Source organism: Silurus aristotelis (genome assembly GCF_946808225.1).
Source record: "Silurus aristotelis genome assembly, chromosome: 19".
Classification (NCBI taxonomy): domain Eukaryota; kingdom Metazoa; phylum Chordata; class Actinopteri; order Siluriformes; family Siluridae; genus Silurus; species Silurus aristotelis.
The window spans coordinates 21,226,708-21,241,285 of NC_139592.1; the positions used below are offsets into that span (position 1 = coordinate 21,226,708).

General features: G+C 39.9%; 1 protein-coding gene across 2 annotated transcripts in view; it reads left to right on the plus strand.

The window, feature by feature from the left end:
* The first annotated feature begins 3,396 nt into the window (after positions 1-3,396).
* The window catches only part of vwa5b1 (von Willebrand factor A domain containing 5B1), a 31,182-nt gene continuing 20,000 nt past the window's right edge, over positions 3,397-14,578 (plus strand). Inside the window, exons 1-9 of one of the 2 annotated variants that reach the window (XM_083570439.1) lie at positions 3,397-3,834; positions 4,097-4,201; positions 6,199-6,417; positions 7,359-7,520; positions 7,824-8,043; positions 8,239-8,393; positions 9,401-9,532; positions 12,564-12,688; positions 13,461-13,637. In XM_083570439.1, coding sequence (XP_083426565.1) covers positions 6,279-6,417; positions 7,359-7,520; positions 7,824-8,043; positions 8,239-8,393; positions 9,401-9,532; positions 12,564-12,688; positions 13,461-13,637 — 1,110 coding nt within the window. In that variant the 5' untranslated portion in view covers positions 3,397-3,834; positions 4,097-4,201; positions 6,199-6,278. Of the gene's footprint in view, positions 3,835-4,065; positions 4,202-6,198; positions 6,418-7,358; positions 7,521-7,823; positions 8,044-8,238; positions 8,394-9,400; positions 9,533-12,563; positions 12,689-13,460; positions 13,638-14,578 lie in introns of both variants that reach the window. The other variant, XM_083570438.1, reaches the window with a different exon arrangement.

The window sequence follows — 14,578 nt, forward strand, 5'->3', positions numbered from 1 at the left end:
ACTTTAGCTCAAAATAGATGAGAAATTGCGTGTTTATTGTTAGATATAAAAGACCTGAAAGCGCTGTGGTATAAAAGGTATTATTTTTCTCTAACTGCACCCCCATGAGTGTTTTATTTTTCACTGAAACAGACAGCTGAAAATGTGTTGCTTTTTTTTTTCCAGAAGAACGCATGCATGTGACGGAGGCCTATGCTGGAGACGATAAGTATCTCCATGAGACTCATCCATTTCCTCCAGTCCCTTCTTCTCGTTTTCCTCATCCTCCACACACGACATTCCACTGGTTTAGATCATCTCCATCATCCAGTGCTTACCTCGGTCACAGTAAACCGATATTACCGATTATGAACAAAAACAAAATCCTCCCTTGTATTCAGAGCAATTCAAATGCGTCCAGTGCAGACACGATTAAAAAGTCCTCGAGGTCTAGGCTTCGTGGACATAAATGCTTGAGAAGCAACCAGGAGATGGACGGAGCATCTAGCGGGACTGTCAAGCAGATCCAGAATGTTGAGAAAGTTCTGCTCGCTTTCCGGACTCCATGCGGTCAGAGACTGATGTGCGAATTTCGACCCACAGACACACTGTGGGATGTTGTCGCTACAGCAGAGGCCAAATCCGGAAAACTGTACAAACATGTTCAGGTCAACACCATGGAGGTTCCTATGAGGATCTTCACCAATCTGAACATGACTCTTTCTCAGTGCAGCATCGTAACCAAATCGGTCCTGTGCATCAGCTTCAAAGATGGCTTCTGAGCTTTCTCGATGGCCTACGAACAATTCGTCTCGAAGACACCATGAGAGGAGAATGCTGGTTTTAAACGCTCTTATGAACAAACATTTGCTTGCACTTAATCACACCCATACTACTTATGACATCATTATAAATTCATAAAAAAAAAATGAGGATCCGTTCAATTATTTATTAAAACAGTTTTCTATTGCAATATATTCTCTCCGATTCTGTACTATGGAATGATTCCAGAATGTTCCAAAATGAAACCAGTGGTGGACAGTAACGAGGTAAATGTAATTCGTTACTGTACATTTTTGTGTATCTGTACTTTAAGTACATTTGGGGAGACTTTTACTTTAATACATTTCAAAGTCAAATATCACATTTTTCTGAATCCTTAGTTCATCTCTCAAAAGTAAGTTTTTATGTCAATAAACCTATCATTGCTTTCAGAAGTCCTACTGTTAACAAACTAATTTTTATGATTATATTATTTAATATATATATATATATATATATATATATATATATATATATATATATATATATATATATTCAATAATTTTTATTAATTATTTATATTAAACTTTATATATGACTTAAAATGATCATTTGAGGGTAAGGGGCCTTGCTCAAGGGACCAAGAGTGGTAGTTTAGAGCTCTAATCTCAACACCTTTGGGATTAATGTGAACACTGACTGCACCCCAGGCCTCACCACCCTCCCCTACACCTGACTTTACTACCCCCCTTATGACCGAATGAGCACAAATTCCCACAAGCACACTTTAAAATCTAGTGAAAGATCGTCCCAGAAGAGTGAGGGGTTTTATAACAGCACAAAAATAGAAGACGAGAAAAAAAATGTTGAATGAGTTATTTAAAAAGCAAATACGAATCTAATGGCCAAGTGTCCACAAACTTCCTTCATATTGAAATCTGCAATTCCATCTGGGGTGCAAACATTTTATCTTTTCGGCACAGAGTGTAATTGTAAATCCGTCCATATGATTATATTTGAATTTTAGGCCCTTTACACCTGTGGTGAGCAAAATAAAGGCACTGCAGAAAGGCTCAACAGATGGAACTTTGAAGCGAACAGGCGACATAAGGTTTTTTTGTTCCTCTCAGCCAAGAACAGACATCTGAGGCGACATGTGAAGATTGGGAAAAGACAAACATGGTGAATTTCAATTTGTTTTACAGACGAATTTGATGTCAGCAGCATGAATCCATGTAGTCAAGCTGCCTAGAGTCAAAGGTTCAGGCTCTTTATTGTGTTGCAACGCCATGGGGATGTTTCCTTGGCATCTATTTGACAATACTGTTCCTGAACGTGTACATAATGTTTACGGCCATTAATGAACCGCTCAAGATGAAGTGCCAACCGATTCCCTGAACAGGAGACTTTCAACATAAATTTGCAGCTGCCATCTGCCATCATACACAATATGGACAAAAGTATTGGGACACTTTACTTTTCCAGCTATATGTGCTTCTATTCCAAACTGTTACCTCAAAGCTGGAGGCACGCAATTGTATAGGACAGGGATGTCCAATATTTTCCACAAATGGCAGGTGTGGGTGCAGGTTTTCATTCCAAGGCGAGGGCTATTTTCATGAAAATGAAGATCATTCGATTTAAACAGGGAGAATTAGGTGTGGCTCTTGCTCTTGGTTGGAATGAAAACCTGCACCCACAATGGCCCTTTGTGTAAAAGATGGGAAACTCCTAATATAGGGGATAAATGCCTTTGGATGCTGTAGCATGAAAGTTTCCCTTCACTTGAACTAGAAGACTTCTAACATGTACAAAGTCAGCTTCATGAAGATATGCTTTACATGGGTTGGGGTGGAGGATCTTAAGTGGGCTGCTATAGAGCTCTGAACTTTATTCATATTGAACACCTTTGGGATGAATTGGAACGTTGACTGAACCCCAGGATTCCTCACCTACATCAGTATCATTACAAAATCTAACATCTTTAGCTAGGTATCTGACATCTTCCCAGAAGAGTGGAGGTCAATATAAGCGTGAATGGAGACTAAATGTGGAATGAGGATATTCAAAAAACATGTACAAATCTTGTGTTTAGGCATCCATAAAAACATTTGTCCATACAGTGCCTGGCAAAAGTCTGGTCTTTTATCATTTTTTGAAAGACACATGCGCGTGTATATGCAATAAACTACTTTGACCAAATATTTAAATGTTTCGTCTGTGATAAGATGTAGATTCATGCCCTGAAGGCAGATGCAGTTAAGACTCTGGATAATTATTTTATGTCTGATGAAAACAGTTACTGCAGAGGATGAAAGTAAAGAAGAAGAATTGCCACACGTACTCTGTGTAAAATAATTAACAGAGCGAGAGAGAGAGAGAGAGAGAGAGAGAGAGAGAGAGAGAGAGAGAGAGAGAGAGAAAGTAGAGGAGGGGGAGAGAGAAAATGAGAGAGGCAGAGAGATTTAATTTAATTGTTAAAGCTCAGATAAGCCCTCCTACCACACACACACACACACACACACACACACACACACACACACACACACACACACACACACACACACACACACACACCAACCTGTTGTCTTTAAGAAGCTCTAGAGGCTCCATATTGATTGTCATGGTTACCTTCTGTGCAAAAGCAGACGAATCAAATGAGCCTCAGTGGCAACAAAAAATGTCGAAAGGAAAAAAGAGAAAGAAAGAAGCAAAAATATATATTTTTTTTACATTTTAGCAAACAAAATAAAAAACACATTCAGCTGCCTGTAGGGGCCAAAAAAACCATAAAACCACACTGTGTGCATGCTGTTGCATTCCTGATTTGAAAAAAAAATAATAATAATAAGAACGCATGAATAGGTGCCCTCATCAGTGACTGTGTGGCCAGCCGAGAGGAGGAGGGCACACTGGGTGGTGCTGAGGCTTGGGGAAAAGAGGGATGGAGTTGTCGGAGGAGGAATGTTGTGCTGTTAAATGAGACACACATCCATTCTCCGCATCCTTGTGTCTCCGCATCCCCCCACCATCAGCAAACTCCAGGCAGAGACCATGAGCTACTTTTTATAACCACATGTTGCTGTGGCATCGGTAGGGTTGCAGCTGCTGCTCACAAACACACACACACAAACACACACACACACACACACACACACACACACACACACACACACACACACACACACACACACACACACACACACACACACACACACTCTCTCTCTCTCTCTCTCTCTCTCTCTCTCTCTCTCTCTCGCTGCCTCCCTGTCTCAGTTGTTTTGTGTGAGTGGTTTAATTCACAGTTTCAACCACCTGTGACAGATGCTGTTTTCCTCTTACGCCATTCACACAGACATCACTGAGGTACAGCAGGAAAGGCAGAACGTCTTTCTTTTACGCTGCTTCCTCAAAATAATATAATACAAGAGGATGTCCTTCATCTCAACCCCAATGTGAGGTAAGCCTGCTTTGCTTTGCATTTCTTATGGGTTTTTGTTTTATTAGAAAGTCTAGTTTTCCAGTCCCAAAGGGATCAAATCCAGGATGCTCAGGTTGAATCCAATTTGTCGGCTGAATCCTGGTGGTTTTTTTAGTTTTTAGAAGTGCAGGAGAATGAATCGTAGGTGATGGTGTGGGGTGTTTATGCAGCACGGATCAACAGGTGACTTGTGTCTCTCAGAACGTATGCTCTTGTGGTGTTTAGAGGGGCTCTCATTAGCTCACGCACCCATTCAGTCAGCTGAGACTAGAGGAACTGAGTCACGCTCTGGGTTTTCCTGGACTCCCCACTCTCACTCTGTCGTCTTGTCTCATTGTCTTGGGTGCACATGAATCATACAAGATCGGTCTCGTCACACAGATGCTGTAATGGAATTCCTTGAACCGGGATAAATATAGGTTTTGTTGACTGTTTGCAAAATCTCGATCAAAGTCCTATCCGATTACAAAGCACCTGCTTTGTTTCAGAGGCACTGCAAACCGGACACATGATGGCAGTCTTGGCATGGACTCGCAAAACCTGAGTGGCTTCTCATATATATATATATATATATATATATATATATATATATATATATATATATATATATATATATATATATATATATATATATAGAGAGAGAGCGTCATGCTGAAAAGCCTAATGTAATCCAATGCTTCCTCTGCGCATGAGTTATTGCTGGCTGGAAGTTGGATTGGAAGGATGATGGGAGATGCTGGTGCTGGACGCTGATGCTGCTCTGCGATAACGCTCATGCGAGATGTTTAATCTTCGGCTGCCATCAGAAAGATTAGGTTATGAGAAATGCATTCCTGCCACATGCAATTAAGTCAGCTTGGCCAAAAAGGCTGTCCTCACAGGAAGAGGGCACAGGTGGTGTTTTTCTCTCACACAAACATCATTTTGATTCCTGTGGAGAAACTGCAGAAATGGAAAACAGTAAAACAGCAATTAAACCTTTTTTAAGTGTACATTTACACCAATCAGGTTGCTCCCCCTTTTGCTGCCAAAACAGTTCTGACCTGTTAAGCTTCAACAGCATTAACTTCTTCTGCAGTTTGAGCTACAGGAGCTTCAGGGAGCCTCGGCCACCCACAACCCTGTCACTGGTTCAGCACTGTTCCTTCCTTGGAGCATTTTTGATAGATACTGACCACGGCAGACCAGGAACATCCCACAAGAGCTGCAGTTTTGGAGATGCTCTGACCCAGTCATCTAGACTCAATTCGTTAAACTCCCTCAAATCCTTACGCCCATTTTTCCTGCACGTCAACACGTCAACCTTGAGGACAAAATGTTCACTTGCTGCAGAATAATATCTCACCCACCAACATGTGCCATGATGAAGAGATAATCAGTGTTAATCACCTCACCACTCATAATGTTATAATATCATAATGTTTACATGGCTGGTCGGTGTATATTAAAAGTAACCACCCTCAAATCCCAGTCCCTGAGGCAATTTCTGGGCCCCTGGGCAAGACCCTTAAACCCATAGCTGCTTAATTGTATGAATGAGATAAGTGCAAGTTGCTCTGGATAAGGGCATCTGACAAACACCATAAATGTAACCCTATATGTCTGGGAGCTGAGCTTCTGTGGGTTTCCTCTGGGTTCACTGGTTTCCTTCCTCTTCCCAGAACCATATCATTAGGTGAACTGGCTATAAGAAGTTGTCTCTTAGTGCAAATGAATGTATCAAAGTGTGTGTGTGTGTGTGTGTGTGTGTGTGTGTGTGTGTGTCCACTGATGACCTTTAAATCAAGGTATATTCCTGTTTCATTTAATCAAGTTTGTTATAAAACAATACGTAATGAATAAAAGAGTAAAGCGATTAAAGTGCATTTAATTATTTTGTCTTTAGGACGTCAAATGAAACCTATAATAAAATAAAGAAAGTCCATTACATTAGAGGGATTTCGTAATGCTACTGTGTTTGTGATCTGTGCTTTCAGAATCATCACCCAGTGCAGCTGTGTGTGTGTGTGTGTGTGTGTATGTGTGGGCGTGAGAAAACACCTGCAAGTTTGCAACCATGCCAGGCCTGATCAACAAGGCCAAGCGCAGTGCGCTGCCCCTCAGCGTCTCTGACATCACTTCCTGTGTTCGGGGTTACACCCTGGCCATGACAGCCTCCATGACGTATGAAAACATTGAGGATCACCCCATCGAAGGTGAGAGAGACCTTCATCTCTCACTGCATTTATTACAATGATGAGTTCCTGCTTAGTGATATTACTGATGACAAGGTCCTCGTTGATGAGATTTTCATCAAGATGCATAAAAATATAGCATGTGCATTTCCTATTCCCTCTACCACAAAAACACTGTTTTATCATTTACTATAAATCATTTAATCTAGCAAGTAAATGCACTTGAATGTAAACCCTGTGCTTTATTTACACTCCCTCTGTGGAGCCAGAAAGTCGTTTGGGCCAGACGGTAGACATTCCATCCTTCGTCTGTCTTGGGAAAGCTTGTTGCTGTCAGCCCTAGTAGCTTGATTGATGCAGTCTTAGTCATTGTTCAGGCATGATATACACAGCTATTTTCTAAAAAGACAACACAAAGGAAGTGTTCCCCCATGCAGTTTTTTTCCTGAAATTTCTTCTTTTTTTCTTCAAATGCCAGAGATATAAATAGAAGGCGCTTTTTTTTTTTTTCCTAGAAAGATTGCCAGAAAGGTTCACAGGGGAAGTCTGTATAATGGCTAGGATTCTACAGGATGCAACAAAAAAGTTGTTTGAGTCAGATACTAAGCTCATACAACAAAAAATTCATAAAAAAAAAAAATATATCCTTCTTACGGTTGAAATCTTTTTGCAGATATCTAAAGCGTTAAATAGACTAAATAGAATAGTATTAGGTATTATTTCCCAAATCATTAAATTGAATAGAAGGGCTTTTCAAAAGCCCAGGCCCAGGAAGTGAAAGGAAATCAATAAGCCCATTGTTAAAGAGTGAAATAACAGCTATTTTGCCTTTTTTTTTTTTTAAAGCTGTTATTGCTTAATAAAAGAAAGAAAATTCTTGAAAGCTTTACTTTAAAATGTAGATAAGTCAATGGTAATGCATATGATTTCGAGGAAGTATCTTTTAAAATTTTTTTTTGGAGGTATCTTCATATATCCACTCGAGGAGGGTTCAGTGGTGGTGGGCTTTGAGGCGATGATATCCAGCCAGATAATAACAGTGCAGATCAAAGACAAGACAAAAATCGATGACTGCTACTTCGACTGCTGCACGTCGGCCAATGAAAATCTACAGAGCAGCAATGGTGGGATTACATTTTTTTTGCTTTTAAAAAAAGTTGGCTTGTTTTGACCTCATCGAGGAGCATTTCTGCCATTTGAGTGCTCGATTAATTCTAAAATTCTGTTTAGAATGTCTAAAAGTCCTATCTGCAGCCGATAACCTTTTTAGAATCCAAGCCTATTGTATCCTAATGAATACTGTAGGACAAGGAGCACTCTTACATTTAGACTGTAAATCCATTTCACTGGGTCACTGAAGGTAATGGAAGGCGCTGATGATGTGGCCTCGATCGGAGCCTGAATAATACTTCGTGAATATCTCGCAGGTCATGTGGTACTTGATGAGGATCTGGAGAGGATGGTGTTGGTGGTAAACCTGGGGGTCATTCCACCTCTGGAGACGGTAAATGTATTGGTCAGCACCTCCTATGAGCTTTCCACCCTTCCAAACGGGGGCATTCGTGTCACCTCACCGCCCGTCTGCACCCCGAGGGTCCAGCGCTCCATTAAAGAGGAGCAGGCCTTCTCTCCCAACACAAGCAGGAAGTAGGATATTATGAATAGTTCACGTTTATGTTTGGTAATGAAAAGTTACTGATGAAATATGTTAAAGATGTTAAAAATCTGCTTACACAAAGCTTCTGAATTCTTGTGTATCTTTCCTAAAACAATTTTAACAATTGAAAACTGTCTTTGATTCATAAACAGTGATCTGAGATTTCTTTATTATTTCTGACTCAGGAGAGACAAACACCAATGCTCTCTTGGGTCTCATGAGCAAATGGGCTCAAGCAACCAGCTGTGTCTGTCCTGGCTACTCGAGGAGGAATCAATCAATTCCATCGATTATGAATTCAACTTTCAGCTAGAGATCAGAGGACCATATCTGCTGGCAGGTTAGAATATTACACATCCTGGTGTAAAAGAGTGGATATAGATTGATGGATGGAAGAGGAAATGGACAGACAAAATAAATGGTCGTTTGATGGGCTGGATGTTGGATAGATGTTTGGATCATTGGGTGGTTGCCAGTGGTGGACAGTAACAAAGAAAATATAAATTGTTATCGTACTTGAGGAGCTTTTTCACGTATTTGTACTTCAAAGAACATTTAAAGAGGAATAAATGATGGAAGAAACTTATGACTTCAACTTGCCAAAATACCCGTGGACTAATTTACGCGATTTTTTTAGGAAATGGAAAAGAACGTTTTGGGCTACTGATTTTTTAATGAATTTTAATAGATACTATCTATCAGTCTTTGACTCATCAATATCATTCTATTAATATATCAGTGTACTGAGAGTAACAGTAACTAGAGTTTTTTCACATAAACTGAGTTGATTAAGTAAAGACATGTGACAAAAATTATCATGGAAATATTATAGCCATAATAAATAATAGTACTTTGGACACTTGAGTACATTTTAAGGCAAAGACTTTTGTACTTTTAATCAAATAAAATATTAAAGAGACACTTTTACTTTTCTTGGAGTAACATTTTACCTACTGTATCTCTATTTTTACTCAATTACATGGTGGTTGCAAATGAATGAATTTAGTAAAGGGGTGGTGGACAAATCGATTGATAGAAAGGATGAATGGCTGGATGGATGGATGGATGGATGGATGGATGGATGTAAGGATTTTTGCATGAATGGTTGGTTGTTTCTTTGATTTCTTAGGTTGATTGTATGGATGAATAGATGGATGGATGGATGGATGGATGGATGGATGGATGGATGGATGGATGGATAAATGGATGGTTGTTTGGGTGGATCAGTGAATTAATAGAAAATGATAAGATTGATGTCAGGTAGGTTGAATGTAATTGGAGCACATTTTTGACTGCTTTGCTTAAAAGATTTTGATGAATTTATATCTTTGACGTTTCTCTCTACAGGAGTGGAGAGCCCTTCTCATGCCATCCGAGCAGATGCTGACCCCTCTGCCCATTCTGCCACCAGCATTGTGGTCACACTGGCAGACAAATACACCTATGACTGTCCTGTGGAAATACTCATCTACCCCAGTGGTAGGTACTATACAAGCAACCACAACTGTAGACATACCTATATGCAATTACAGTTTCTCAAGGTAGTAAGAATCAGAATATCATCCCACACATGCTAATTATGAAATGTTTAAAGCTTTTGTGAAAGCTCATTTGAAGAAGAATTGTACAAAAAAAAAAGCTTGTAAGTGATATACAAAGATTTGTCAGCAGAAGACTGGCAAAATAGGTTTTTTGTAACACAGGGAGGTCATGAATTTCTTGGTTTGTTATTGCATCCACAATCAAGGCATTCTTTCATACGATGGTATTTGGAAAGGACACTGTTATAGATGAATAAGTGGTTACTTGGTTGTATAGTGGGAAAAATTTTTTTTGTTGCTCATGCGTCCTTGGTGCACATTGCATTTCCTCCACCATCAAGATCAACCAATGATCAACCTCTAAAATAGATCAAAGGTGAATCTCATGAACCTTCGTTTGGCGATTGAGCAAAACACAATTACAATTTCTGAAAATGTAGGAACAACCAGGAAATTAACAAACTCTAGTACAGTACAGTAAAATTGTTAATTTCTCTTGCAATCACTATCCAACTCATCCTTGTGTATATTTAATCATTGTAGTTTACATCAGGAAACACTGAAACTGTGCGCCGTCATACTGACAACATGACGGAACATTTTGACGATCTCGTTTGTGAACGATGACTTATGACTTCTGATGGCAATAAGATGTTCATTGACACAAATACTTACTTTTGAGAGATGAACAAAGGATAAATGGTCTGCAAATATTAAGTATGATTAGAGAAATGCTCCAAAGCAATGGAGAAAAACTGTTTGCACACATCTATTAAAAAAAGCCCCACACCTGACAAAGTATTTCAGTGCAAGAAATAAGTCAAGAAAAATATTTGGGGAAAGGAATCGATGCGTTTGTCAAGGATTGATGAATATACTGGCTAACTATTTCTACATAAGTAGTTTAGAAACAATGGGCCATTCATAGAGTTTTCTGTCTAGCCAACCTGGTGAAGGATTTTAGCTGCGGAGGAAAGCAAGAACTATTGAAAGAATGAAAGAACTCTAGATGAGAACCTGAAAGAAATCTTATTTTTTTCATGGTCATTACTGAGGTCTCCGGATGTGCAGGTATTTGAAGAATGGAGCTCCTTTAACAGTCCTAGTTTTCTGCAAGCTGTCAAAACATGTGTGAGGATCTTTTGGTGGACCATTAACCCCAAGGTGCAATGCAGCTGTGTGCATAGATTTCATTTAAACGTCTCTGTAATCTGCTGGCTGTGTAGCCACGCTGCTGGTTGCCTCCTGCAACTTAAAAAATGTAAAAAAACACCACAAATTACTATATGGATCTCCTGAGTACCTGTAGATACATTTTCCAACTTTTTCCAATATATTTCCTGTATTTCCCTGCAGCTACCCAAACTAGACCATCAGAGTCTTTTAAAGAAAAATCAGCCTTAAGGCTTGCCCATATACCTCTTAATCCTCCTGCACACCCACACCAAGCGTGGGCTGTTATTAAATCAAAAATATTGAAACATCATCCTCACCATTCTTCTTGTTGGATTCTTCTCAGTGTGGGCTGTGGGTTGAATGTTTTTGAGCAGCCTCGAGCAAGACGCTTGATTTTTCTGCTTTTCAGTTCTCCCCTCATTATATTTTCTTCCCCCGGCACTTGCTCCTCTTGACCTCTATCTCTTGGGAAAAATCGATCTGGTGCACACTCATCTAACTAGCTGAGGCACAGCTGAATTTGGTGGGCAGCTTTTATTTGTTCCAGTGGTTTCTTCAAGACTTCTGTTGAGGAGATGTGCTCGGGGGGCAAGTAGATGCCCATATCAAGGTCTCATTTTTATTTATTTTTTTTTACATTTCAGAATAATGAGTTCTACAGTGTTCCAACTGAATTATAATGTTTTAATATGGCTTCTTGGGGAAGCAATTATGTCTATGCTAGCTTCTAAGGTAGACAATCCTATTCTAGACATAAACATAGAAAGTAAACAAGTGATTTCTATCCATTGTTACTGCAAATCTCAGTTGCGCATGGGCTACGGAGGGCCAGCAACAAAGCAAACTGTTCACTGATCCATTTGTCACCTTAACATATGTTAGCTAATAATAATGGTGCTAATATATCATGACATGCTGACTCACATGCTGTAGTTGCCCCGGGAATTGTATCAGTGTCACAAAATATATTACTCCACTGAACTGAAAAGATTTTCAATGGTGAGGTCATGTAGGCCTTGACATCATGGGTACTGTGTTGTGCTGGCACTCAATACAGAATTCGACCTTGACTGTAGATGTGCACTGGTTGTTGGTATTTAAAATGTTTATTTAGACAGAATAGAGAAGACATTTTCAGGGTGAGTGAACGGATTAGATTTTTTTAACACAATGTGTTTGAATAACGGATTGGAGTAGTTCTCTGTATCATATAGTCACCTATTGAATAGACCACAGTTTTCCAATTCCACTACTCGAGCGCCCTAATTTGGTCATTATTCTGATCTAATAAAACAAATAAACCCATAATTAACTTGGAGACACCTGATATCCTTTTACAAGTCACTCAACAGTCCCAGACTTTAACCCTTCAAAGAAAGAATAGAACGGTGCTTTATATTTTACATTAGTGAAATTCTTTCTTCGCATATCTCAGTGATGTTAGGAGCTGGGTTCAGCGCAGAGTCAGCGACCCTGGAGCACTAAGGGTTAAGGGCCATGCTCAGGGGCCCCAGGAGTGGCAGCTGGACAATACCGGGGCTTGAACCCCAACCATCCGATCAGTAACCCAGAGCCTTAACCACTGAGCTTTCACTTTCCCCCTAAAACTGTATAGGATGGAAAAACCCAGTATAGACAGCGCTGAACAAGTATGTAATGAAGAGGCTCCTGAGAATTACGTTCTCACTTCTTGTACCTTTAGCATCTATTTAACTCATTATTTTATTAAGAGCTTTAAGGAGGCGGATTAATGCAGCTCTGAAGTCCACTTTCCTTTCCTCTTCCGTCTCCAGAGCCACACTTACCCCATGTGCTTATCGAGGACGGAGACATGACGCTGGAAGAATACGACGAACATCTGAAAGGGAGGAGCGACTACATCAAGGCCATCAAGAAGGACTCAAGCAACGAAAAGAAAGTGAGAAAGAAACAACAAGGCTGATAACCACAAAATTATTTAAGGAGGGAACAAGCTCTTTTAGTTATTAAGTACCAATTGCCTGTGTTAATACTGAAGCAAGTATGCAGCAAAGACTTGCATGGAGGCAGGTTCAATTAGATCCTTAAGTGACCGCTGCTCCTCAACAGGAGGCTGAGAACATTCAGCCGTAAAAATGATCGGCAGTGAAAAGGGGGTTTCTATGGAAACTATTAAGGTCTTCGATGGAGTGTACATGGTGTTTCGAACTACACGGCAGCAAAACAAGTATACTACAAGCATCGTCCTCTCATTATGTTCACACCAACAATAACAAACCTTGAAACTACCATTGAATACTATGAAAGAAAAAAAAATTATATATACATATATATATATATGTATCAACACAAATGTTAATTTCAGGTCTTCGGTGTAAAACTGTGCAGCAATTCGCAGCGTTTTGAGATTCATTAACGCATTTAGTGCATCGAACCTCGCACACATTGACTTAATAGAATTTCATTGCGAGCTTCAGCCGAATACGGTACTTAGGGTGTAGGCTGCTGAAGGGATAATTACTACATGTTTGCTCAGAGCAGTCTGAATTATTAACTCGACCCGTCCTTATTTTGAGAATCTTTTTACCATCTGTTGCACACACAATTACAAATATTAGGATCATGTCATCAAAACTTGTTTAATTAAACAAGCCCCAACAGATCTATGCTTTATTGCTCCTGATCTTCTGCTCGTTCCATGCTCTACGTAGGTGGATCTCATCCATAAAAGGCTACATAAAGACATTCTTCATAACCCCGTTGTTATGCTTAACTTCTGCCCTGATCTGCGGTCCATGACCTCTGACCTGCGCAGGGTGCAAGGCGAGTTTATCTTCCTTATTGACCGCAGCGGGAGTATGAGTGGCATCAACATCAGCCGGGTTAAGGTAAAGTAAATGTGTCTGATTTCTTTATACAGAATATAATACACTAATATGGACAGTATGGGGACACCTGACACAATAGTTCAGGACACCTGGTAGCAAGTTTCTGTTTATCTTTATCCAGGAAACCTGAACTTATCCCAGTATTGGTTGGAGTGGAAGATCTTGAGCCTGCTATAGAGCTCAGACCTCATCCCTATTGTATACCTTTGGGATGAATTGGAACACTGACTGCATCCCAGGGCTCCTCATTTAAGCTACATCAGCATCTGACTTTACTATCAAATGAATGGAACATCTAGTGGATCTTTCAGTGCATCTTCCTGGAAGAGTGGAGGCTATTATAACAGGAAATGGGGACTAAATGTGGAATGGGATGTTCAAAAAGCACATACCAATCCTATGGTCAGGTGTCCCAAAACGTTTGTCCATAGAGTGTATGATGGAATACAAAATATTAAATTCCTGAAAGTAATTTTCAAGGTTAGATAACAGCTATACACGGACATTATTACAATGGAACCTGTCAAAAGGGTGGGATATATTGGTGAACAGTTAGTTGTAATAGCTAGATAACTGGAACAGGGAATGTCCAAAACAACAGGACCTGCGGAGTGTTCCCAATACATTTGTAACAATTAAGCGAATTTTGTCCATAATATTATCTGTGTTTACTGAAGTATTCCTTTATCATATCTTCAGTGTCTCCTGAGTCTTTAAAAATCATCATGGGCCTGAAAAGATAACACAAGCACATGACTATTTCACTTAGCATTCTGCCTGGCTGTACAGAAGCCGTAAAAAAGAAGTGTGGCGTAAAAAGGGCAGTAGGTGATATATGAGATGTTGTTGGTCGGCGCATGGCGCGAGCAGCATGAGTGATTATGACTGAGGCTTTGGCGAAGGGAGCAAATGTTAACCGTGTGCCAGAGCGTGTGAGGTTG